This window comes from Daphnia pulicaria, chromosome 9 (assembly GCF_021234035.1).
Source record: "Daphnia pulicaria isolate SC F1-1A chromosome 9, SC_F0-13Bv2, whole genome shotgun sequence".
Taxonomy (NCBI): Eukaryota; Metazoa; Arthropoda; class Branchiopoda; order Diplostraca; family Daphniidae; genus Daphnia; species Daphnia pulicaria.
The window spans coordinates 3,595,776-3,620,076 of NC_060921.1; the positions used below are offsets into that span (position 1 = coordinate 3,595,776).

Here is a 24,301-nt window from a genome sequence, read left to right on the forward strand (position 1 = left end):
TCCCCCAAATCACTTTAAATCCCGCTTTATTTAATTCGGCATCAATATACTTATTAAAAGTCACAATCCAATTGTTGGTTCCATACGCACTCGACCTCCGATCCAATATAGCAATTGTTTCGATTGGTTTTGAAACGAAACAGTGTAGCATATTGAAATGATGATCAAACTAAAAGATTGCCCATTGAAAAGTATATTTCTACCACATTTCTACTCCATAAATTAATTAAAAGAATTTAAAAAGGTTATTAATTAGAATAAAGAAATAAGTTTGGAATTGCCCAGCAAATTAGCAACGAGGCCATAAATATAATCGTCTGTTCTTTACTTTTCTTCTTCTTCTTCTTCTACTTCTACTTCTACTTCTACTTCTTCTTCTACTTCTTCTTCTACTTCTTCTTCTACTACTTCTTCTACTTCTTCTTCAATCTCTGCTGCTTCAGCACTTGTGCGGGAACAAGGGAATCTAGCGTTGAAGATATGAAATGGGTTGGGGCGTCTTCCTGCTCTGGTCTGTATGCCCACGATGCCAGTGCGACAGCTAGTGGACCATCCTTGCCAAACGCCAATGCTGTGCCCGTCCCCTAGCAGTGTCTGTCCGTCGTCGCACCTGCAGTTCAAATTGTTGGCCCTCGTGTTTCTCCCTGGTCGTTCCAGTTGTAATTGGCACGATCTTAAGTGTCTGCCAGACCGGCAAGTGCGTACGGCACCCGGAATTCCCCTACTGTTGAAATCAAAACATTCACATTAGATCCTTGGTGAATCCTACAATCAAAGTCTAGTTGAACACTCACGTTCCTGGAGGTGGTCCTGGAGGCGATACAATTCTACTTCCGCGTGTACAAGATAAAACAATAGCCACAAGCCTTCTATTTTGACGATTCTCGAACCACAATTGAAATCCAACGGCCTTTTGACCTCGGGGGCAGGACCGGACTGGGCCCCACGATTGGGCCGTAACCGTCGTGGGTAAAACACAGCCAAGTACGGCAATGAGAGCAACGAATTGCATCAGTTTAGTCATTTTAAAATCCAACTAAATCCAAATCAAAGTTAGACTAAAGTTAATTTTGCTTCAATCGAAATCGTTACGTACCTTTGCTTGTTTTCGGGAGTGCTTGCCACTGGAGAAACTGAGAAACTGATGATCACTGAATTGATTTTCTCCCCTTTTAAACCATTCACGCTGGGTGGAGGGGGGGGGGGGGGGTTCGAAAAAGAGGTGCGGAGATCGAAGTTTATTCCAAGGAAATTACAAAATGATTTAAGTAATTGAGTTTCAAAATTCTCAACAGATTGCAAAATGTTTTGTTGGGGACATGTGTCCATTAGGATTACCAAATTTTGTTTTGGCAAAGTAACTTTGTTCTTGGCGTAACTTCTCCTCTTGTTCAACCTTGTCCATTTCTTTTGGGATATAAACCCGATTGATTTAATTAATTTTCTACCAACTTAGGAACCTTTTCCATCGCCCATTTTTTTCGTTTCTTAAATGTGTATGAATTTAGAATTTTAACTTTTTTCCTTTTGTTTTTCGATCTCGATAGGAAAGGTATTCGAGACTTATAAAAAAATGGGCTTTTCTACTTTTCTCGAAAGAAAACAATCGTATGATTAAATAATTGCAATCAGCTTGTGATCAATTATCTAGAATCTCCTCGATATTTGACACTTTAATTCAATTTATAATCATTGATAATAAGTTTTCGAGAAGAGTAATTTGTAAAAATCAAATAATTCTGGAAAACAATCACTTATCATTCCTTATATTCGATTATCGATTCCACTTAAAACGGAAAAGACGAACTAGTAAGATTGACGCATGCCAATCAAATTGCGAAATGGTTTCAGAATCACCAAATCGATTAAAACATTCTGTGCTGGGCATACTCCATACATGCTAGGATTTCAAAAATTCTTGTTGGCCAGGGGTATCGGTACCCAACCCTGTTGTTGGCGTAATCTCCTGTTGCACGATTGGACTTGTTTATTGAACACATTGAACTATTGATCGTTTTACGTTCAGTTTTTGTTATTTTGAATCCACAGGCATTTTACCCCGCAGAGTAAAAATAATTACGGATTGATGAGATGCATCGTGTAAGCGATAGTGTCTTAAACTGCAAAAGAAACAACGAATGGGCCGGAAGTAAATTACCTAAGACAAAATAGATGTATGCATTTTTGAAGGTGTTTCATCGTTTTTAAATCTTTATATGTCCACCTCCGACGGTTTAGTTGAAATTGTGTCGATTCAACTTTTGATCGGTACGATTTGATACAGCGTAACGAATTCTGAGTTGCAAACGAACTCGACCTCCTATCCAAATCCAATCAGTATTTGTTGTTAAGCCTACAGTGTAGCACATTGAATTGATGAACAAACAAAATTATTGCCAATTGAAAAGTATATTTCTATCCCATTTCTACCCCATTAGAAGAACAGAAAAATATTATTAATTAGAATAAAGAAATAAGTCTGGAATTGCCCAGCAACGAGTCCATAAATAGAATCGTCTGTTCTTTACTCTACTTCTTCTTCTAATTCTTCTACTACTTCTTCTTCTACTTCTTCTACTTCTTCTACTATTTCTACTTCTTCTTCTACTTCTACTTCTTCTTCTACTTCTTCTATCTCTGCTGCTTCAGCACTTGGGCGTGGGCGGGAACAGGGGAATCTAGCGTCGTAGATAAATCCTCTTCTCGTTTTCGTCTGTAAACCCACGATGCCGTTGCGACAGCTACGGGACCATCCATGCCAAACGCCAACTTTGCTCCCGTCCCCTTGAAGTGTCTGTCCGTCGTTGCACCTGCAGTTCAAATTGTTGGCCCTCGTGTTTTTCCCGGGTCGTACCAGTTGTAATCGACACGATGTTAAGAATCTGCCAGGCCGGCAAATGCGTGTTCGACCCGGAATTCCCCTACTAATGAAATCAAAACATTCACATTAGATCCATAGTGCCAACCAGTGCCAACCTGCAATTAAAATCTAGTTGAACACTCACGATGTTGCGGGCGAGGTAATCCTACTTCCACGTGTGCAAATGAAAACAATGGTCACAAGTCTTCTAGCACTTAAATCCTCAAATGCCAATCGAAATCCAACGGCCTTTTGACCTCGGGGGCAGTACTGGACTCGGCCCCAACTTGGGCTTGACTGGGCCGTAACCGTCGTGGGTAGAAAACAGCCAAGAACGGCCGCGAGAGCAACGAATTGCATCAGTTTAGTCATTTTTTAATCCAACTAAATCCAAATCAAAGTTAGACTTAAGTGAATTTTGTCACTTATCGAAATCGTTACGTACCTTTGTTTTATCTTTCGGGAGTGTTGCCACTGGTTGACGAATCAAGTGAACTGATGAAAATTGAATTGATTCTTACCCCTTATATACTGTTCACGTTAGGTGAAAGGGGGGGGGGGGTATTGGGACGGAAAAGTCGACCTAGGAAGATTGACTTATAATGCTAATTCAAAATCATTTAAGTAATTTAATTACAAAATTATCAAAGGATTGCAACATTCCATGATGGGGACATGCGTGTTCATTGGGATTACCAATTCTCTTTTTTTGCCAATTGTCCTCCATTGTATTTGGCTTAACGTCTCCTCTTGTGCAACTTTCAAATGATTTCGTACATGGCTAAATTGCTTCTGTTGGTTTCATACAAGACTAAATTAAGTCCACCACATCTTTATTCAATTTTCCAAGTTCCCAAAATATCACCTTTTCGCTGTTTGACTTCGTTTTTTCTTAGATTTGTACCCACTGCTTTTAGTTCTGAGATCTTTTTAGCCTTTTTTTTTAAATTTCAAACTGATTACATTCTCCTCATTATTTGACACTTTAATTCAATTTATAATAAGGATGTTGAGAAGAAGGTTATTAAAAATTTAAATAATTCTGGAATACTAAATTGAACTTTTAATCGTTTTCGTTTGGTTTTAATTGTTTTTACTTGACGGCAATTTATCGTCCTTCCCTTCATCCGGTGAACAGCAAGTTCAAAATCTAAAAAATCGTTATTCGTTGAAGGAAGTTTGAAGAGTATGAATGACTGTTAAGTCAAAGATATTATAAAGTAGACCTATATCTACTATGTATCTTTATCGGGATCTGTTGTCTTTATTTTCTTGAGTTTGATTAATAATTTAAAGAATTGATTTTCCTGGCAAAACTCTCAACAGTTGGGAAATTTCCGACCGCATTTTTGAAGCTATATAGTCCGGAAATGTCGCAAAAGTAAACTTTTTGTTGAGCGAGAGATTTTCCAAGTTGTCAAAAATGTTCTTTTACATCAAGTCGAATCTATTTAATTACGTTTACCGATTGCTATCCATTGGCAAAAATCCGCAAAAATCAATTTCTTTTGCTGAGTTTCTCTTTGGTTTTTCTTTTTTAAAAAACATTTTGAAAACATACGAAAAACTAGTTGGGAATATTCTCATTCAGAAGCAAATTTCAAATCAATCAGTCTCTCCCGGAGATCTCCCCCAAATCACTTTGAATCCCGCTTTATTCAATTCGGCATCAATATACTTAATAAAAGTCACAATCCAATTGTGGTTTCCATACGCACTCGACCTCCGTTCCAATAAATCAATTGTTTCGATTGTTTTTGAAACGATACAGTGTAGCATATTGAAATGATGATCAAACTAAAAGATTGCCCATTGAAAAGTATATTTCTACCACATTTCTACTCCATAAATTAATTAAAAGAATTTAAAAAGGTTATTAATTAGAATAAAGAAATAAGTTTGGAATTGCCCAGCAAATTAGCAACGAGGCCATAAATATAATCGTCTGTTCTTTACTTTTCTTCTTCTTCTTCTTCTACTTCTACTTCTACTTCTACTTCTTCTTCTACTTCTTCTTCTACTTCTTCTTCTACTACTTCTTCTACTTCTTCTTCAATCTCTGCTGCTTCAGCACTTGTGCGGGAACAAGGGAATCTAGCGTTGAAGATATGAAATGGGTTGGGGCGTCTTCCTGCTCTGGTCTGTATGCCCACGATGCCAGTGCGACAGCTAGTGGACCATCCTTGCCAAACGCCAATGCTGTGCCCGTCCCCTAGCAGTGTCTGTCCGTCGTCGCACCTGCAGTTCAAATTGTTGGCCCTCGTGTTTCTCCCTGGTCGTTCCAGTTGTAATTGGCACGATCTTAAGTGTCTGCCAGACCGGCAAGTGCGTACGGCACCCGGAATTCCCCTACTGTTGAAATCAAAACATTCACATTAGATCCTTGGTGAATCCTACAATCAAAGTCTAGTTGAACACTCACGTTCCTGGAGGTGGTCCTGGAGGCGATACAATTCTACTTCCGCGTGTACAAGATAAAACAATAGCCACAAGCCTTCTATTTTGACGATTCTCGAACCACAATTGAAATCCAACGGCCTTTTGACCTCGGGGGCAGGACCGGACTGGGCCCCACGATTGGGCCGTAACCGTCGTGGGTAAAACACAGCCAAGTACGGCAATGAGAGCAACGAATTGCATCAGTTTAGTCATTTTAAAATCCAACTAAATCCAAATCAAAGTTAGACTAAAGTTAATTTTGCTTCAATCGAAATCGTTACGTACCTTTGCTTGTTTTCGGGAGTGCTTGCCACTGGAGAAACTGAGAAACTGATGATCACTGAATTGATTTTCTCCCCTTTTAAACCATTCACGCTGGGTGGAGGGGGGGGGGGGGGTTCGAAAAAGAGGTGCGGAGATCGAAGTTTATTCCAAGGAAATTACAAAATGATTTAAGTAATTGAGTTTCAAAATTCTCAACAGATTGCAAAATGTTTTGTTGGGGACATGTGTCCATTAGGATTACCAAATTTTGTTTTGGCAAAGTAACTTTGTTCTTGGCGTAACTTCTCCTCTTGTTCAACCTTGTCCATTTCTTTTGGGATATAAACCCGATTGATTTAATTAATTTTCTACCAACTTAGGAACCTTTTCCATCGCCCATTTTTTTCGTTTCTTAAATGTGTATGAATTTAGAATTTTAACTTTTTTCCTTTTGTTTTTCGATCTCGATAGGAAAGGTATTCGAGACTTATAAAAAAATGGGCTTTTCTACTTTTCTCGAAAGAAAACAATCGTATGATTAAATAATTGCAATCAGCTTGTGATCAATTATCTAGAATCTCCTCGATATTTGACACTTTAATTCAATTTATAATCATTGATAATAAGTTTTCGAGAAGAGTAATTTGTAAAAATCAAATAATTCTGGAAAACAATCACTTATCATTCCTTATATTCGATTATCGATTCCACTTAAAACGGAAAAGACGAACTAGTAAGATTGACGCATGCCAATCAAATTGCGAAATGGTTTCAGAATCACCAAATCGATTAAAACATTCTGTGCTGGGCATACTCCATACATGCTAGGATTTCAAAAATTCTTGTTGGCCAGGGGTATCGGTACCCAACCCTGTTGTTGGCGTAATCTCCTGTTGCACGATTGGACTTGTTTATTGAACACATTGAACTATTGATCGTTTTACGTTCAGTTTTTGTTATTTTGAATCCACAGGCATTTTACCCCGCAGAGTAAAAATAATTACGGATTGATGAGATGCATCGTGTAAGCGATAGTGTCTTAAACTGCAAAAGAAACAACGAATGGGCCGGAAGTAAATTACCTAAGACAAAATAGATGTATGCATTTTTGAAGGTGTTTCATCGTTTTTAAATCTTTATATGTCCACCTCCGACGGTTTAGTTGAAATTGTGTCGATTCAACTTTTGATCGGTACGATTTGATACAGCGTAACGAATTCTGAGTTGCAAACGAACTCGACCTCCTATCCAAATCCAATCAGTATTTGTTGTTAAGCCTACAGTGTAGCACATTGAATTGATGAACAAACAAAATTATTGCCAATTGAAAAGTATATTTCTATCCCATTTCTACCCCATTAGAAGAACAGAAAAATATTATTAATTAGAATAAAGAAATAAGTCTGGAATTGCCCAGCAACGAGTCCATAAATAGAATCGTCTGTTCTTTACTCTACTTCTTCTTCTAATTCTTCTACTACTTCTTCTTCTACTTCTTCTACTTCTTCTACTATTTCTACTTCTTCTTCTACTTCTACTTCTTCTTCTACTTCTTCTATCTCTGCTGCTTCAGCACTTGGGCGTGGGCGGGAACAGGGGAATCTAGCGTCGTAGATAAATCCTCTTCTCGTTTTCGTCTGTAAACCCACGATGCCGTTGCGACAGCTACGGGACCATCCATGCCAAACGCCAACTTTGCTCCCGTCCCCTTGAAGTGTCTGTCCGTCGTTGCACCTGCAGTTCAAATTGTTGGCCCTCGTGTTTTTCCCGGGTCGTACCAGTTGTAATCGACACGATGTTAAGAATCTGCCAGGCCGGCAAATGCGTGTTCGACCCGGAATTCCCCTACTAATGAAATCAAAACATTCACATTAGATCCATAGTGCCAACCAGTGCCAACCTGCAATTAAAATCTAGTTGAACACTCACGATGTTGCGGGCGAGGTAATCCTACTTCCACGTGTGCAAATGAAAACAATGGTCACAAGTCTTCTAGCACTTAAATCCTCAAATGCCAATCGAAATCCAACGGCCTTTTGACCTCGGGGGCAGTACTGGACTCGGCCCCAACTTGGGCTTGACTGGGCCGTAACCGTCGTGGGTAGAAAACAGCCAAGAACGGCCGCGAGAGCAACGAATTGCATCAGTTTAGTCATTTTTTAATCCAACTAAATCCAAATCAAAGTTAGACTTAAGTGAATTTTGTCACTTATCGAAATCGTTACGTACCTTTGTTTTATCTTTCGGGAGTGTTGCCACTGGTTGACGAATCAAGTGAACTGATGAAAATTGAATTGATTCTTACCCCTTATATACTGTTCACGTTAGGTGAAAGGGGGGGGGGTATTGGGACGGAAAAGTCGACCTAGGAAGATTGACTTATAATGCTAATTCAAAATCATTTAAGTAATTTAATTACAAAATTATCAAAGGATTGCAACATTCCATGATGGGGACATGCGTGTTCATTGGGATTACCAATTCTCTTTTTTTGCCAATTGTCCTCCATTGTATTTGGCTTAACGTCTCCTCTTGTGCAACTTTCAAATGATTTCGTACATGGCTAAATTGCTTCTGTTGGTTTCATACAAGACTAAATTAAGTCCACCACATCTTTATTCAATTTTCCAAGTTCCCAAAATATCACCTTTTCGCTGTTTGACTTCGTTTTTTCTTAGATTTGTACCCACTGCTTTTAGTTCTGAGATCTTTTTAGCCTTTTTTTTTAAATTTCAAACTGATTACATTCTCCTCATTATTTGACACTTTAATTCAATTTATAATAAGGATGTTGAGAAGAAGGTTATTAAAAATTTAAATAATTCTGGAATACTAAATTGAACTTTTAATCGTTTTCGTTTGGTTTTAATTGTTTTTACTTGACGGCAATTTATCGTCCTTCCCTTCATCCGGTGAACAGCAAGTTCAAAATCTAAAAAATCGTTATTCGTTGAAGGAAGTTTGAAGAGTATGAATGACTGTTAAGTCAAAGATATTATAAAGTAGACCTATATCTACTATGTATCTTTATCGGGATCTGTTGTCTTTATTTTCTTGAGTTTGATTAATAATTTAAAGAATTGATTTTCCTGGCAAAACTCTCAACAGTTGGGAAATTTCCGACCGCATTTTTGAAGCTATATAGTCCGGAAATGTCGCAAAAGTAAACTTTTTGTTGAGCGAGAGATTTTCCAAGTTGTCAAAAATGTTCTTTTACATCAAGTCGAATCTATTTAATTACGTTTACCGATTGCTATCCATTGGCAAAAATCCGCAAAAATCAATTTCTTTTGCTGAGTTTCTCTTTGGTTTTTCTTTTTTAAAAAACATTTTGAAAACATACGAAAAACTAGTTGGGAATATTCTCATTCAGAAGCAAATTTCAAATCAATCAGTCTCTCCCGGAGATCTCCCCCAAATCACTTTGAATCCCGCTTTATTCAATTCGGCATCAATATACTTAATAAAAGTCACAATCCAATTGTGGTTTCCATACGCACTCGACCTCCGTTCCAATAAATCAATTGTTTCGATTGTTTTTGAAACGATACAGTGTAGCATATTGAAATGATGATCAAACTAAAAGATTGCCCATTGAAAAGTATATTTCTACCACATTTCTACTCCATAAATTAATTAAAAGAATTTAAAAAGGTTATTAATTAGAATAAAGAAATAAGTTTGGAATTGCCCAGCAAATTAGCAACGAGGCCATAAATATAATCGTCTGTTCTTTACTTTTCTTCTTCTTCTTCTTCTACTTCTACTTCTACTTCTACTTCTTCTTCTACTTCTTCTTCTACTTCTTCTTCTACTACTTCTTCTACTTCTTCTTCAATCTCTGCTGCTTCAGCACTTGTGCGGGAACAAGGGAATCTAGCGTTGAAGATATGAAATGGGTTGGGGCGTCTTCCTGCTCTGGTCTGTATGCCCACGATGCCAGTGCGACAGCTAGTGGACCATCCTTGCCAAACGCCAATGCTGTGCCCGTCCCCTAGCAGTGTCTGTCCGTCGTCGCACCTGCAGTTCAAATTGTTGGCCCTCGTGTTTCTCCCTGGTCGTTCCAGTTGTAATTGGCACGATCTTAAGTGTCTGCCAGACCGGCAAGTGCGTACGGCACCCGGAATTCCCCTACTGTTGAAATCAAAACATTCACATTAGATCCTTGGTGAATCCTACAATCAAAGTCTAGTTGAACACTCACGTTCCTGGAGGTGGTCCTGGAGGCGATACAATTCTACTTCCGCGTGTACAAGATAAAACAATAGCCACAAGCCTTCTATTTTGACGATTCTCGAACCACAATTGAAATCCAACGGCCTTTTGACCTCGGGGGCAGGACCGGACTGGGCCCCACGATTGGGCCGTAACCGTCGTGGGTAAAACACAGCCAAGTACGGCAATGAGAGCAACGAATTGCATCAGTTTAGTCATTTTAAAATCCAACTAAATCCAAATCAAAGTTAGACTAAAGTTAATTTTGCTTCAATCGAAATCGTTACGTACCTTTGCTTGTTTTCGGGAGTGCTTGCCACTGGAGAAACTGAGAAACTGATGATCACTGAATTGATTTTCTCCCCTTTTAAACCATTCACGCTGGGTGGAGGGGGGGGGGGGGGTTCGAAAAAGAGGTGCGGAGATCGAAGTTTATTCCAAGGAAATTACAAAATGATTTAAGTAATTGAGTTTCAAAATTCTCAACAGATTGCAAAATGTTTTGTTGGGGACATGTGTCCATTAGGATTACCAAATTTTGTTTTGGCAAAGTAACTTTGTTCTTGGCGTAACTTCTCCTCTTGTTCAACCTTGTCCATTTCTTTTGGGATATAAACCCGATTGATTTAATTAATTTTCTACCAACTTAGGAACCTTTTCCATCGCCCATTTTTTTCGTTTCTTAAATGTGTATGAATTTAGAATTTTAACTTTTTTCCTTTTGTTTTTCGATCTCGATAGGAAAGGTATTCGAGACTTATAAAAAAATGGGCTTTTCTACTTTTCTCGAAAGAAAACAATCGTATGATTAAATAATTGCAATCAGCTTGTGATCAATTATCTAGAATCTCCTCGATATTTGACACTTTAATTCAATTTATAATCATTGATAATAAGTTTTCGAGAAGAGTAATTTGTAAAAATCAAATAATTCTGGAAAACAATCACTTATCATTCCTTATATTCGATTATCGATTCCACTTAAAACGGAAAAGACGAACTAGTAAGATTGACGCATGCCAATCAAATTGCGAAATGGTTTCAGAATCACCAAATCGATTAAAACATTCTGTGCTGGGCATACTCCATACATGCTAGGATTTCAAAAATTCTTGTTGGCCAGGGGTATCGGTACCCAACCCTGTTGTTGGCGTAATCTCCTGTTGCACGATTGGACTTGTTTATTGAACACATTGAACTATTGATCGTTTTACGTTCAGTTTTTGTTATTTTGAATCCACAGGCATTTTACCCCGCAGAGTAAAAATAATTACGGATTGATGAGATGCATCGTGTAAGCGATAGTGTCTTAAACTGCAAAAGAAACAACGAATGGGCCGGAAGTAAATTACCTAAGACAAAATAGATGTATGCATTTTTGAAGGTGTTTCATCGTTTTTAAATCTTTATATGTCCACCTCCGACGGTTTAGTTGAAATTGTGTCGATTCAACTTTTGATCGGTACGATTTGATACAGCGTAACGAATTCTGAGTTGCAAACGAACTCGACCTCCTATCCAAATCCAATCAGTATTTGTTGTTAAGCCTACAGTGTAGCACATTGAATTGATGAACAAACAAAATTATTGCCAATTGAAAAGTATATTTCTATCCCATTTCTACCCCATTAGAAGAACAGAAAAATATTATTAATTAGAATAAAGAAATAAGTCTGGAATTGCCCAGCAACGAGTCCATAAATAGAATCGTCTGTTCTTTACTCTACTTCTTCTTCTAATTCTTCTACTACTTCTTCTTCTACTTCTTCTACTTCTTCTACTATTTCTACTTCTTCTTCTACTTCTACTTCTTCTTCTACTTCTTCTATCTCTGCTGCTTCAGCACTTGGGCGTGGGCGGGAACAGGGGAATCTAGCGTCGTAGATAAATCCTCTTCTCGTTTTCGTCTGTAAACCCACGATGCCGTTGCGACAGCTACGGGACCATCCATGCCAAACGCCAACTTTGCTCCCGTCCCCTTGAAGTGTCTGTCCGTCGTTGCACCTGCAGTTCAAATTGTTGGCCCTCGTGTTTTTCCCGGGTCGTACCAGTTGTAATCGACACGATGTTAAGAATCTGCCAGGCCGGCAAATGCGTGTTCGACCCGGAATTCCCCTACTAATGAAATCAAAACATTCACATTAGATCCATAGTGCCAACCAGTGCCAACCTGCAATTAAAATCTAGTTGAACACTCACGATGTTGCGGGCGAGGTAATCCTACTTCCACGTGTGCAAATGAAAACAATGGTCACAAGTCTTCTAGCACTTAAATCCTCAAATGCCAATCGAAATCCAACGGCCTTTTGACCTCGGGGGCAGTACTGGACTCGGCCCCAACTTGGGCTTGACTGGGCCGTAACCGTCGTGGGTAGAAAACAGCCAAGAACGGCCGCGAGAGCAACGAATTGCATCAGTTTAGTCATTTTTTAATCCAACTAAATCCAAATCAAAGTTAGACTTAAGTGAATTTTGTCACTTATCGAAATCGTTACGTACCTTTGTTTTATCTTTCGGGAGTGTTGCCACTGGTTGACGAATCAAGTGAACTGATGAAAATTGAATTGATTCTTACCCCTTATATACTGTTCACGTTAGGTGAAAGGGGGGGGGGGGTATTGGGACGGAAAAGTCGACCTAGGAAGATTGACTTATAATGCTAATTCAAAATCATTTAAGTAATTTAATTACAAAATTATCAAAGGATTGCAACATTCCATGATGGGGACATGCGTGTTCATTGGGATTACCAATTCTCTTTTTTGCCAATTGTCCTCCATTGTATTTGGCTTAACGTCTCCTCTTGTGCAACTTTCAAATGATTTCGTACATGGCTAAATTGCTTCTGTTGGTTTCATACAAGACTAAATTGAGTCCACCACATCTTTATTCAATTTTCCAAGTTCCCAAAATATCACCTTTTCGTTGTTTGACCTCGTTTTTTCTTAGATTTGTACCCACTGCTTTTAATTCTGAGATCTTTTTAGCCTTTTTTTTTTAAAATTCAAACTGATTACGCAATAATAGTGAAATCAATAACTTTTGACTACGCGAGACTTATGAGATTTTTTTTTTTGCTTTTCTGCCTCACAGGATTTCACGCTGGATGTTTACTTCCGGCAGTTTTGGACGGACGACCGGCTTTCGTTCCAGCGCCAGAGGGGCGTCGAAATCCTGTCGGTGAGTACCGAGTACTTGCGCAACATGTGGGTGCCCGACACTTTTTTCCCTAACGAGAAAACGGCCTACCTGCACACGGTGACGACGTCCAACGAATTCGTCCGCATCCGTCACGACGGTGAAATTACGCGCAGCATGAGGTTCGATTATTTCATTATTCCAAAATGATATTCGTATCAAACATCATTTTCATTGTTTTTTCCAATTGTTTTGTTTTGGGGCCTCGCAGAATAACCATCACGGCGTCGTGCCCCATGAACCTCAAGTATTTCCCGCTGGACAGCCAGCTCTGCCCGATTGAAATCGAAAGCTGTGAGTTTGAAACCGAAATCGGATTTCTTTGATTGTCAAACAGATGTTGAACGAAAGACGATTTTTGATATTTTTAGTCGGTTTCACGACCAACGAAATTTGGTACAAATGGGTGGACAGCCCCAAGGCCGTTTCCATTTTCCCCGAGGTGGAACTTCCCCAGTTCCAGGTCATGGGCTACCGCAAACGTGAATACAGCTACAGTCTGACCACAGGTACGGTTGCTTGGCGACAACACTGCATCTCGTTGAATAATGAAATGACGAGCAGCTGAAATTCATTTGAAATTCCATTTTACTTTGATTCCGTCCGCCCCGCATCCAGGCAATTATTCCCGACTGGCGTGCGACATTCAGTTCGTCCGCTCGATGGGCTTCTATTTGATTCAGATCTACATCCCGTCCAGCTTGATTGTCGTCATCTCGTGGGTCTCGTTCTGGATCAACCGCAACGCTGCTCCGGCCAGGGTCTCGCTGGGCGTGACGACGGTGCTCACCATGACGACGCTCATGTCGTCAACCAACGCCCAATTGCCAAAAATCTCCTACGTCAAATCCATCGATATCTACCTGGGCACCTGCTTCGTCATGGTCTTTGCTTCGCTCCTGGGTACGTACTACACCCGCTCACGCGTCCGCCTCATGACCTTTAAGCTCGTGTCTCACACAGTATCCATCACGTTGATCGTGCATGTGACTCTGAGCAATTTCATTGAATTATTTCCATATCGCCGGGTCAAAAAACAGCCAAAACAAAAAGAAAACATATCCAATAAGTTTCTTTTTGTTTTGTTCTTTCGACTCTGCGGCATCCGAATATGCACACAGGTCACGACATTTCCCGTTTCAGCCGAGTGGGGGACACGTGTCTTTTCTTTTTTGCCTAGTTTTCCATACATAAATCCTATTTGGATTTTGTTTTTGTATCAGCTAGTAGCTCCTCCGCCCGTCCATATATCAATTGATGTATTCGAATTGCCCGCCTTATCGCATCGAGTTTGATACATGTTAGACGAGTGAATATGTAGCTCACGTATTGGACATGACCAGCTGGAAACATGTTTCTATCCGCGTGTGTGTGCACGAGAAAATGGATAGAAGCGTCGTCCCTGTGTAATGCGCCAGTATGACGCGTTGGCATATAAACCCCCCCCCCCCCCCACCCAACTGCGATGGACGTTGTTTAGACCGACGGACAGATTTATCGGAGGCCTCATTCAAAATTCCGCTGGCAGAGCTCCCCATCTCTCTTTCACCACCTTAATAATCAGACGGTGTGTGTGTGTGGTAGTCTTATACATATTTACATAATCCAGCCATCCGCAACAACAACAACAACATTGAACAACCTGGCCCAGCCTAGCGAGAGAGAGACGTGAACAGAGTATCGATTTCTTGTCTTTCTTTCTTTTCATGCCTTCAAACGTCTCACTCTCAATTGCTTCCTCATCTCGGCTACGCTGAAATATTGCGCCTATATTGCCTCGGGCTATCATTCCGCAAATCTTATTTATTCCATATTTTTTCTGATATTCGGGACTATATGCGCTGTTGGTCCCTCCTTTTTCTGTAATAATAACCAAAAGTTACGAGTTTTCATCTTCTTCTTTTTTAATTCAATTTCGCCGGCGGCGTTAAAGTGGAGGAATAAGGCGTGGGCCGCTCCTTTCTTCTTCTTCTTTAGTTCAAAAAAAGAAGAAGAAAAAGAAGATGCCGTCTTGAAATATTATTCTTCTTCTTCGCACCAGCGAATAATAACAATAAACACAGCCCAAGATTCTCCTTTCAGGCGTGAGCATATAATAGCTATAACACGAGACACACACACACAAAAAAGAAGAAGAGTTGCTGGTTCCTATATGCTCTATGAAATCAAATAGCTCGCTCGCGCACACACAGAGAGACTCTGCTAGGAGACGGGCTGGCAACAAAAATCAATGGAGCTGACGATATCGAACGCATGACATCATCATCAATTCAAACTGTTGTGTATAGTTTAGATGTCTCTCTATACTATATAGCTCCTTCTCTTCTTCGTCTTTTCTCTTCTCTTCTCTTGTCAAGTTTATTGCCGAGGCTTTTGTAGATGGGCGGGAGTTGAGGCTTTTCTATCTCTCGGCAACTGTTGATGGTTGATCAGTCGAAAAGATATTCAGCCTCCAGGAGGAAGAGGAGGAGGAGTAGGAGGAGTCGCCCAGCCAAAATGGGGGCGGTGCCGAAATCCAATCAGCCGAAATGTCACGTAGATATTGAACTGCTTGGCTTTCTTCCGCTGACTGCTGCTGCTGCTGTGATCAACTTTGACGATCTATACAGCTACTACTCCGACTAGTATACTAGTACTAGTACTACTACCCCCAGTGTATACTGCGAGACAGAATTGATGCTGGCCGTTTCCAAGGTGACGGCCGGGACTCGGCCATGTGTGTTGTAACCCCAGCGGACAGCTGGAGCGCTCTACATTCTTTTTATATCTCTCCAAGAGAGAAGATGTGATATATATTTTGTGCTGTGTAGACATCGCTTTTCTGTCTCTACACACACATCAGCGCGGAAGCATCTCCTCTGACTGGGGCCGGCGATATTGGAGGGGGGCGATGCTTTTGATGTATATGACACATCATCATCTTCTTTTTTTCTCTTTTCCGACCCATCTAATACAAGGCACCAGGACTCGTCGGACTCATTCATTCCTCTCTCTCTTTCTCTTTCTCAAATAAAGAATCATGTATACTATCTACGACTCGTCGTGTTCTGGTAATAATCTAGTCTATGGCGACGTTGCTCAACGAAAGACGTCGGCGGTGCGGGAACATATTATTTCTTTTTCATCCAACGTGGTGAAAACGGAATCGTTGAATGGGTCGCAATCAGAAGCGGGAAAAGCGCGCGTGTTACACATACGTAAAAAATATGAGATGCGCTTAGATCTATAGCTGGCTGATGTGGCCGGGAATGTGATCAAATTAATTTTTTTTTGGGTTGGATGATGAGGCTGGATTGTTCACCTTTTATTTTTCTTGTACTGCAGAATACGCCGCCGTGGGCTACATCGCTAAAAGGATCGAAATGAGGAAGAAACGCTACCAGAATTTGCAGAAATTGGCCGAGCAGAGACGGGCTGCCATGCAGGCCAGCAGCAATGCGGGATCGGGCGGTCTGGACGGCGAGACGGCCTCTTCTACCGTCGCCAAGTCGCACGTAAGAAATTTGGAAATTGAAGATAAAAAAGAAGCGGGAAAAAAATTTGAAATTCAATTGTTTGAAATTTTGAATTTTGATTTGAAATTGCAGTGCAAGAACAACAAATCGGGTAGCAGCACGGTGGTGCAGGTGACGGCCGTGGGCGACACGGACGACCTGGCGCTGGTCAGCCAGGGCAAGAATTTGAACGTCATGTACGGCGCCTCGCCGTCGACCATCGACAAATATTCGCGAGTCATTTTCCCCGTTTGCTTCACCTGTTTCCACCTCATGTACTGGGTCATCTACCTCCACGTCTCCGAGGTCGACACCAAGGACCTCACCCTACACAATCCCAAATAATCATCACGCCAAACCCCCCCCCCCCCCCCCAACTCGGCGTCGATTTCTCTCATCAATCCAATCAATTTTAAGCAAATTAAAATAATACTATATCATCATTTTTTAAAAAGGGAAGGAAGGTGCGCGGCCAGTGTAATTGACGGCCCCGCACCCTACCCGCTAAAATACGCACGAATCTAAAGCATCAAATGGCGATCCATTTTCAATTAAATACGATATAATTAATTAGTTAAAACCCCCCTCCCCTTAAAAAACCATTTTCCTCCTCATCAATATGTTTCCTTTTCTCTCTGTAATCTTTTTCGATGATGAAATTTTTAATTTGTTTTTCGTTTGATCTCGCGATTTATACGCAATACGAAAAAATTGTAAGATAAAATATTTAAATAATACTAGACAGTTTATTATATACATAAAAAAACATCTTTTCGTCGCTCTCTTACTTCTCAATTGAATTGAATAATTATTATATAATGCTAGCTAATTGATTTGAAAATCATTCGTTATTATATAATCATTTTTCTATGTAATATATTCAACTAACTATATATACTACTGCCTCATATAATAAAAGTATTTTTTTTATAATATCAAGTATATACAGGTATATATACTTCAGACTACTACTAATAATAATAATGTAATTATAAATTATATTGACATGAATCTCTCCAGGTTGTGTATTAATTATTATTATCGTATGTTATCTTGTTTTCGAAAATATCCTCTCCCCTCAACAAAATTTTTATCTCTTTCATCAACTATTATTAAAATATCTATCTCTCTCTCTCACCATTTTACTCTACTAGTCATCCTGGGGCTACAACATCTAAATTTTTCATTTCATTAATTACGTAACAAATTCAATTTTTTCAATTTAAACCAAAACAAATTAATTTGAACCATTTCCAAAGTTCTTTCTTTCTCCACTTCCACTTGAAAAAAAAAAACCCAATTGAAAAATATAAAAAATGATGATATAGCCTACTACTACTACTATAATAGCCAGACGATGTATAATACTAATCATGTTTAAAGTTATCAATTGGCTGTGTGTGTGTGTGTGTGTGTTTGTACATAATAATTTGTTTTCGTTCGCTGGATTTGTTGGGATCGCGTTTGTGTTTCCATAATTATGAAATGGACCTTGGGAAAACGGGTCTATGTAATTTAATATTCGACTGACAAGTGGATGAACTGTGTAGGGCTCAACGCGTGTTGTGTGTGTGTGTGATATACAAGAGAGTCATCATTAATTATCAAACGTGTGGGTGGGGGGGGGATTTGGTTTTAATGAAGATGAATAATAACCGGGGGGAAAATAAGAGAGACATATATCATCATCTGAATGTTATTGGAAAATATGGCCGCTGATGATTACTGTATTTTACGATGTGACACACACACACACACACACATACATACCTTTATTACAACCTCCCCCCTTTTTTTTTGACTGATCGACTCGCTGCTATAGATGATATATAGTATGAAAGCAATAAAACTCTAAAAAAACCAGAACAAATGTTGCAATTTATCGTGTTGTTTACTGTCGAGGAAGAAATTTGGCGCAACGGTTTCGAATGAAAAGCGTGGAACTTCTTCTTTATACTGACAAGATGAATCATGGCCGTGTGTAGTTGTTGGTTTTTCCTTGTAATTTCGACCACATTTGCGGTTGATTCATTTGGAAATGAGCCCAGAAAATAGACGTCTTCATAAAGGCTCCGCACATTTATTCGCTTGGCTGGGATCAGAATTTTTCCCGAGATATATATAAAAAAAAATAAAGAAAAAAAAAAACATTCAAAGGCTTATTAGTTATTACCCGTCATGATTCATCGTGTTCTCCCGGCTTGCAAGTCGGAACAGATGTGACCGCATGTAAAGACGGCTAGTTGGCAGACAAAGTGCCTAATTTGTTGTCGGACTCAATTTCTTTTGGTATACCAGCGGAGAGTCCTTTATATGCTCTGAAAGGGCTAATAAAAAGAGACAAGTAATTAATATTCCCGTTCTTTGATGAGAATGCGCAAAGCGGGTACAGATTCTAAGAGCGGCAACGCAGGACGCCAATTTTCGTCTGCTGCTTTGACTTGACTTATCCGGTCGATTTTTTTTTTTTATTTCTTTCTATTTAAGCTAAAATCATGTTCAACAGAATATTTACCTCCGTAAAACCTTTCATGGTTGACACATTTGTTCACCAGCAATCTCCTTTGAAATGCTCCAGCATTTTTAACATCCTGGGTATGTGAAATTTCTCTCGAACATTTCAAGTTATCATCAATACAGGTCTTAAAACTCATGCAACCCTTATATTGTACAGGGATACAGTTGAGAACCTATAATCCCAAGGTGAATATCGAGTGGGTTCCACCACCAAAAGTTTCTTGCTTAGATCCTTCAAAAAGTGGAGATAGAGGTACTCTACCCAAGTTGGATTTGAGCCGCCCTCAAACCCGATTCACTCGCAAAAGAACACCAGCAGAGTTTGCAGATCGTGATGAGTAAGAACATGTTTTTATGTCTGTGTTACCCATGCTTAAAGCTCTTTCCATCAGTCTATCACCTGAGATCAAGAAAATCAATTCCCTTGAGTACGCACCTCTAAAAAAACAAATTCAGGCCATCAAGCAAGATGTTCTAAGGACGGTTCAGAGGCATACATTCGATTGTGCATCATTGGAATCTACAAGTAACTAGACACAAAACAATTGTTTTTTATTGAAAAAAAAAACGTTCATCCATTTGTTTTTGTCATTTTCAGTTGCCTGTCTGACCATCAAAATCCGCAATCAGCAGCGCCATACATCAGCTTGGAAAAGAGACAAGTTTTCTCTCGTCACTTGCAAGGAGAACATTGAACGGCGCAACGCCCTGCTGAAACACCTCAGGGCGTACGATTACAAACGATTCGAATGGCTTTTGGAGAAACTTGAACTCGTCTACCATCCGCATCCCACGTAATTACCATCATTTCATTCCACTCCCCCGACTCCAATGACTTACAAATAAAATTTTTTTATGGTTTCAGTACCATGGAACCAGTCACCCGTAAAGGCTCCATAATGAAGCTGACGACTATTTACTGCGACAGGATGCGCAACAAACGTCTGGATGATTACAGGAAGGAATTAGAAAAAGAGAAACTGAAATTCGCCGAAGAAAAAGCCCAGCTAGAGAAATGGATTCAAGAAGAAGAGCAACAACTCGGTTTGAGAAAGTAACAAAACATAAATCAATTGACTCTTAAATTTAGTAAAAAAGAAACAAAAAATATACACAAATGGTTTTTGATTCAGAGATATTCATAACCGCCATTCTTTTTTTTTTCTTTTTTAATAATAAATCCAGTTAATAATTGCTGTACAAGTTGACACGTGATATTAGTTGGGAGACGGAAGAAGAGAGATTGGAGAGGCATTATCAGCATGTATAGTCATCGCACAATATGTACAACATTTTCTTTTTCTTTCGTCCACTAGAAGAACGTCCAGCACAGTCGGAGAAATGTCCAGCAAAGGGGGAAAATATTTCAAGAAATTAACTTAAAGAAAAAGTTTGTCGTCGAGTGAAATTATTAGGGAGTCAACGAACGACAAGGAGAGAGAGAGAGAAAATGAAAGAGAGTATTTTCTTTGATGTTGAGTATATGTTACAGGCTAGTCATGGCTGGTGGACGGGCGTAGGCTTTCGGAATGAAACCGTACTTTCTCGACTTTGGCGCAAATGCCCAGAGCCATCCGTCAACTGTTTGATTGTTCAAATCGGCGTAGACCCAATCACCCCTGCGAACCGACAGATCGTCAGGAGCTTGCGCCTATTGAAAGGAAAGTAATAGAATATAAGAAATCAGACCACAATGTTGTCAAACACTTTTTCCCCTGAAGCCAAACAGTTGTTGTACAATTTCTTTAGAAAAAACTCACTTTGTAGTCGTAGAGCATGACCAACTCGGTTCCGTGGTACCGCATGTCATCGGATCCCGTTGGCGATGTGGGCATGTTGTTGCTGTTGTTGAGATTGCTCATGGCCGGCACTGGACTACCGCACGCCTGAGTCACGTGACCTGTTGTTACGGAACATTCGATCGGGTTATTATTTCATTTTATTTTATTTTATTTTTTCTTCCTCCCAAAGAAACTGGCCCAGCACTCACTCTGTATGGCTTCGGCCGGATAGACGAATGCGCTGGGAACGAAACCTTCCTGGCCGTCACTGCGAACCACCCAATACCAATCGGGGTCTTCACGATTCAAAACGGTCACAAATTCACCCCGCTCGACGCTGACGTCGTTTTCATCGCGGGCGATGAACGTGTACAGCACAATGTACCTCCCGGACGGATCCTATTCATTCAGAGAAAAATTTAACATCATGAATCAATTCAATTATTTTCAGATTTTTAAAAAAATTATACCTTGAAGAATGGGTGAATGTCTGGGTGAGAAAGTTGAGAATTGAGACTTTGGGTGGAACTGGATTGGACGTGCCGGCTGGGCTGTTGTTGCGGTTGCTGGCCGTGCATACTTTGGATGGGACTGTTGGCCGGCATGAGAGACTTGGTTCCGTAGCTCTCATTATCCGATCCATCACCCAGCGCCAGGGTTCCCGGTGGGAAGAACGACGAGCCTTTGGAAAAAACAACCAAAATCGATTCCATAGAAAATTGAATTTCTAAAAAGAAATTTCTTTTACAAACAAAAAAACCTACGGGTACTGTTGATGGTTGTGTTGTGTTGATTGGTGCCTTCACCTCCGCCATTGTTTCCACTCACTCCGGCGCTCGTACTTCCTCCTCCTCCACCACCACCACCTGGACCGCCTGCGCTGCCGTTATTGATGTCCGTCGCGTTGGGAATGCCCAAATCTCTTGGCAACTTTTTCTTGACCGTCAGCGTCATTTCGCCCAGGTGCGGCGTGTAAGGAGCACAGTACGAATGGGGAATGAAACCTTCACGCTGATCCTCGCCGATGACGTAGACCCAATCGTTCTCCTGGTACAGCACATTCACCACCTGACAACCAGAAAACATTTCAAATATAAAAAAAGTCAAATCAAACATTTCAAATTGTAGTTTCCAACTAACGTTTCCTTGTTTCACTTCCAGTTCGTCGTCGACGCAGGGCGTGAAATCGTGCAGGACGATCATTTTGCTGTCGGGCGACAGGCCGTTCTCCTTCTCGATTCCGACGCGGACCAGCGTCTCGATGGAAGCGCTGCCGGTGATGCGTCCCATTCCTGGCGGTCGGATCGTGTCTTTATCATCAGCTGCCGAGGGGGGTAAAAAAGGAAAAAAATAATAATGTTACGTACAGTGTCTGTGTGTCTGTGTGTATGAGATCATCCGTTATATTGCCATGTGCGTCTGGCAGTATGACACGATCTTCTTATGCATCTTTATATGGAATGGATAACGTGGGAAATATCCTTTTAGCTGTAAAATTCATCGAGCTATCTACAATTCATTTTCTTCCTCTTAATTTCTTTTCTCATGTTCCTATTTAAAAACCGTGTGAATCCGGGATGCTGTTGTACACAATATTCTACCCCCCCCTCTCAACCATTTTCTCTTTTTATTTAATTTCTTTCTTTTTTTTCTGTTTATCCAGCGCAGCAGTTGCTTATTAAATTCCAATCTGCATCTTCAATGAACACTCGGAGGGGGAGAGCGAATCGTCGAGGCGTGGCGAGAGAGAAAGAAGCTGCGTGGGTTTGAATTGTCTTTTACTAATACGGAAATCGCTTGGCTGCCGTCTGCCAACACAAAATTTAACCACAACATTTGGTGTTGCAAGTACCACCACATCTCGTCGTGGTCACGCATCTTTTATACCCCGACGTGACGAATGAGATGCTGGGCACATCCCTTTCAATGTCGTGAGGCCACCACACATCATAATAACAAGTCTCATATGGTGTGTCATTCGGCATCCGAGCTTAAAAGACCCTCATCATCCAAGAGTCGCAATCAATTTCTTTCTCTTATCATCCCCCCTCCAACGGAAAAAAATAATGAGAAATTTAATATCGTGAAACAATAGGAGAATCGTGACCGTGAGTATCTTTTTTCTTCTTCATTCCCGTTGGAAAAACAATCGCAGTCGACTCGTTTCGTGGAATTGACCGATGAAGTAAGAAAAAACAAGAAAACATTCGATATTTTTTTCCCATCGAAATTGTCAATAGCAGAGGACAACAGACACACATTTCCCAACTGTCAGGATCAACTGGGGGACGGCTGACTAACGGATGTGGGAAGCCTCCAAGTCACGAACATTTGACATGCGATGGAATTGGCATGGGGTATTTATTTTTCTTTCCAAACCGCATTCAAACATGTTTATAAAAGAACTTTTTTTTTCTAAAACTTAAAAAAATATTCGGTTAAAAGTTTGTTGGGGACAATTCTTCGCCCCGGTCGCACCGGAGGGAAATCAAAACCTCGAGTCGCGTGATTTTCGACCTAAAGTGGTTAATAACAAACGATGGGCTTATTCCAGTTGAAAAAAAAGTATCAACCATAAAATAGAAGATTATCATCGTGTAATTGAATTGAAAGGAGCGCCCGATCGCAAAATGAGTCAAAATTCTTTTCAAAACGCACATTTCCATCTGTCGTTAAAAATAAAAAAATTTTCCCCTTCCGTGGGCGGCGAATAAAAATGTTCCAGCATCTTAAGGAATTTTGTTGTTTTTTTTTTCCAGTTTAAAAAAAAAGAAAAAGAGTTTTTGCATGGCTCGAGGCGTCGTCGTTTCAACCTGGTCGTTTCAAAAAAAAAGTTCTTTGCCTTTTCACTGCGTGTGTGAAAAAACAAAATCCCCCCCGAAAAAAGAAACGGAAACGATAACGAGCACAGACTCGAAAAAATAGCAAAAGGGGGCTTTTCTTTTCTTTCTTTTTTTTTACCCTCCTTTCACGACAATTAAACATACGAAGAAGAATTCTCATGTGTGTGTGTGGATGCTCCGAACGAAAGAAATAAACCTTCACGAAAGAGAGAGAACAATGGCCGCCCTCCTGCTATATGCATATGCACGTCTATAGGTATCTAGTCCGTCTGCTGAACACTTTTTTTTTCAACCTGGTATACGTCTGGAAAAATTGGACAAGTTTGTTACCTTTTTTCTTCTTGCCTCGGCGTATCCTCACTGGACACAAGAAAGCCATGACTCAGGTGTGCACCAGACACTCAACACACACAAACACACGCACTATTAACTCGAAATCGATTGGTAAAATGCACTTGATTAGTTTAATTTGTTTGACACAATTAGCAGGGCAATGTCGATTGTTGTATGTTCAGTCGTCAGGTGAGAATGAGAATTGACACAGCAGCAGAAAGAGTCAGCCTGGAAGAAGGCCTGGTTTCTGCTTCTGTTCCATGGCCTCCGCCAATACCCACTGGCACTGCACACCTTGAAAAACAGTCTCTGCTGGTAGATGGGAAGAAGAAGAAGAAGAAGCAACAACTTTACCTC

General features: G+C 40.2%; 7 protein-coding genes and 2 long non-coding RNA genes across 13 annotated transcripts in view; 4 read left to right on the forward strand and 5 right to left on the reverse strand.

The window, feature by feature from the left end:
* The window catches only part of LOC124313548, a 6,713-nt gene extending 3,590 nt beyond the window's left edge, over positions 1-3,123 (forward strand). The window contains exon 2 of the long non-coding RNA XR_006910744.1: positions 3,021-3,123. This is a non-coding gene — a long non-coding RNA (uncharacterized LOC124313548). The remainder of the gene's footprint in view (positions 1-3,020) is intronic.
* Positions 1-17,711, forward strand: part of LOC124313072 (gamma-aminobutyric acid receptor subunit beta-like) — a 49,435-nt gene extending 31,724 nt beyond the window's left edge. Inside the window, exons 4-9 of the mRNA XM_046777787.1 lie at positions 12,872-13,098; positions 13,188-13,270; positions 13,348-13,485; positions 13,595-13,879; positions 16,301-16,470; positions 16,564-17,711. Coding sequence (XP_046633743.1) covers positions 12,872-13,098; positions 13,188-13,270; positions 13,348-13,485; positions 13,595-13,879; positions 16,301-16,470; positions 16,564-16,815 — 1,155 coding nt within the window. The 3' untranslated portion in view covers positions 16,816-17,711. The remainder of the gene's footprint in view (positions 1-12,871; positions 13,099-13,187; positions 13,271-13,347; positions 13,486-13,594; positions 13,880-16,300; positions 16,471-16,563) is intronic.
* Positions 1-24,301, reverse strand: part of LOC124313083 (dipeptidase 1-like) — a 1,013,891-nt gene that overhangs the window by 268,402 nt on the left and 721,188 nt on the right. The window lies entirely within an intron of this gene.
* Positions 2,391-5,658, reverse strand: LOC124313364 (vitelline membrane outer layer protein 1 homolog). Its single transcript, XM_046778262.1, has 3 exons — positions 5,585-5,658; positions 3,006-3,244; positions 2,391-2,924 (listed from the first exon to the last, which is right to left on the reverse strand). Exons 2-3 carry the CDS (start codon positions 3,230-3,232, stop codon positions 2,525-2,527), a joined length of 627 nt encoding a protein of 208 aa, XP_046634218.1. The 5' UTR covers positions 3,233-3,244; positions 5,585-5,658; the 3' UTR covers positions 2,391-2,524.
* Positions 4,666-10,144, reverse strand: LOC124313365 (vitelline membrane outer layer protein 1 homolog). 3 transcript variants are annotated; one of them, XM_046778264.1, is made up of 4 exons: positions 10,070-10,144; positions 7,504-7,731; positions 5,283-5,293; positions 4,666-5,212 (listed from the first exon to the last, which is right to left on the reverse strand). In XM_046778264.1, the coding sequence occupies exons 2-4, from the start codon at positions 7,717-7,719 to the stop codon at positions 4,813-4,815; spliced, it is 627 nt and encodes a 208-aa protein (XP_046634220.1). In that variant the 5' UTR covers positions 7,720-7,731; positions 10,070-10,144; the 3' UTR covers positions 4,666-4,812. The 3 variants fall into 3 exon arrangements, with proteins under 3 accessions (XP_046634220.1, XP_046634219.1, XP_046634221.1); XM_046778263.1 differs by lacking the exons at positions 4,666-5,212; positions 5,283-5,293 and adding an exon at positions 6,878-7,411 and having other exon boundaries at positions 7,493-7,731; positions 10,070-10,143; XM_046778265.1 differs by lacking the exons at positions 4,666-5,212; positions 5,283-5,293; positions 10,070-10,144 and adding exons at positions 6,878-7,411; positions 7,793-7,815 and having other exon boundaries at positions 7,493-7,731.
* LOC124313366 (vitelline membrane outer layer protein 1 homolog) overlaps positions 9,151-24,301 on the reverse strand; it is a 242,008-nt gene continuing 226,857 nt past the window's right edge. Inside the window, exons 1-4 of one of the 3 annotated variants that reach the window (XM_046778269.1) lie at positions 12,278-12,320; positions 11,989-12,216; positions 9,768-9,778; positions 9,151-9,697 (exon numbers count right to left, since the gene is read on the reverse strand). In XM_046778269.1, the coding sequence (XP_046634225.1) occupies positions 9,298-9,697; positions 9,768-9,778; positions 11,989-12,204 (627 nt within the window). In that variant the 5' untranslated portion in view covers positions 12,205-12,216; positions 12,278-12,320 and the 3' untranslated portion in view covers positions 9,151-9,297. Of the gene's footprint in view, positions 9,698-9,767; positions 9,779-11,362; positions 11,897-11,977; positions 12,217-12,277; positions 12,321-24,301 lie in introns of those variants that run through there. The other 2 variants (XM_046778267.1, XM_046778268.1) reach the window with 2 other exon arrangements.
* Positions 18,880-20,123, forward strand: LOC124313294 (28S ribosomal protein S15, mitochondrial-like). The gene is made up of 5 exons (XM_046778146.1): positions 18,880-19,065; positions 19,145-19,325; positions 19,380-19,513; positions 19,586-19,781; positions 19,853-20,123. The coding sequence occupies exons 1-5, from the start codon at positions 18,966-18,968 to the stop codon at positions 20,043-20,045; spliced, it is 804 nt and encodes a 267-aa protein (XP_046634102.1). The 5' UTR covers positions 18,880-18,965; the 3' UTR covers positions 20,046-20,123.
* On the reverse strand, positions 20,231-24,286 carry LOC124313127 (SH3 domain-containing protein Dlish-like). Its single transcript, XM_046777867.1, has 7 exons — positions 23,942-24,286; positions 21,909-22,090; positions 21,533-21,836; positions 21,239-21,450; positions 20,978-21,167; positions 20,748-20,887; positions 20,231-20,638 (listed from the first exon to the last, which is right to left on the reverse strand). The coding sequence occupies exons 1-7, from the start codon at positions 23,988-23,990 to the stop codon at positions 20,474-20,476; spliced, it is 1,242 nt and encodes a 413-aa protein (XP_046633823.1). The 5' UTR covers positions 23,991-24,286; the 3' UTR covers positions 20,231-20,473.
* LOC124313695 lies at positions 22,001-23,411 on the forward strand. Its single transcript, XR_006910999.1, has 3 exons — positions 22,001-22,102; positions 22,432-23,125; positions 23,214-23,411. It is a non-coding gene; the product is annotated as an uncharacterized LOC124313695 (long non-coding RNA).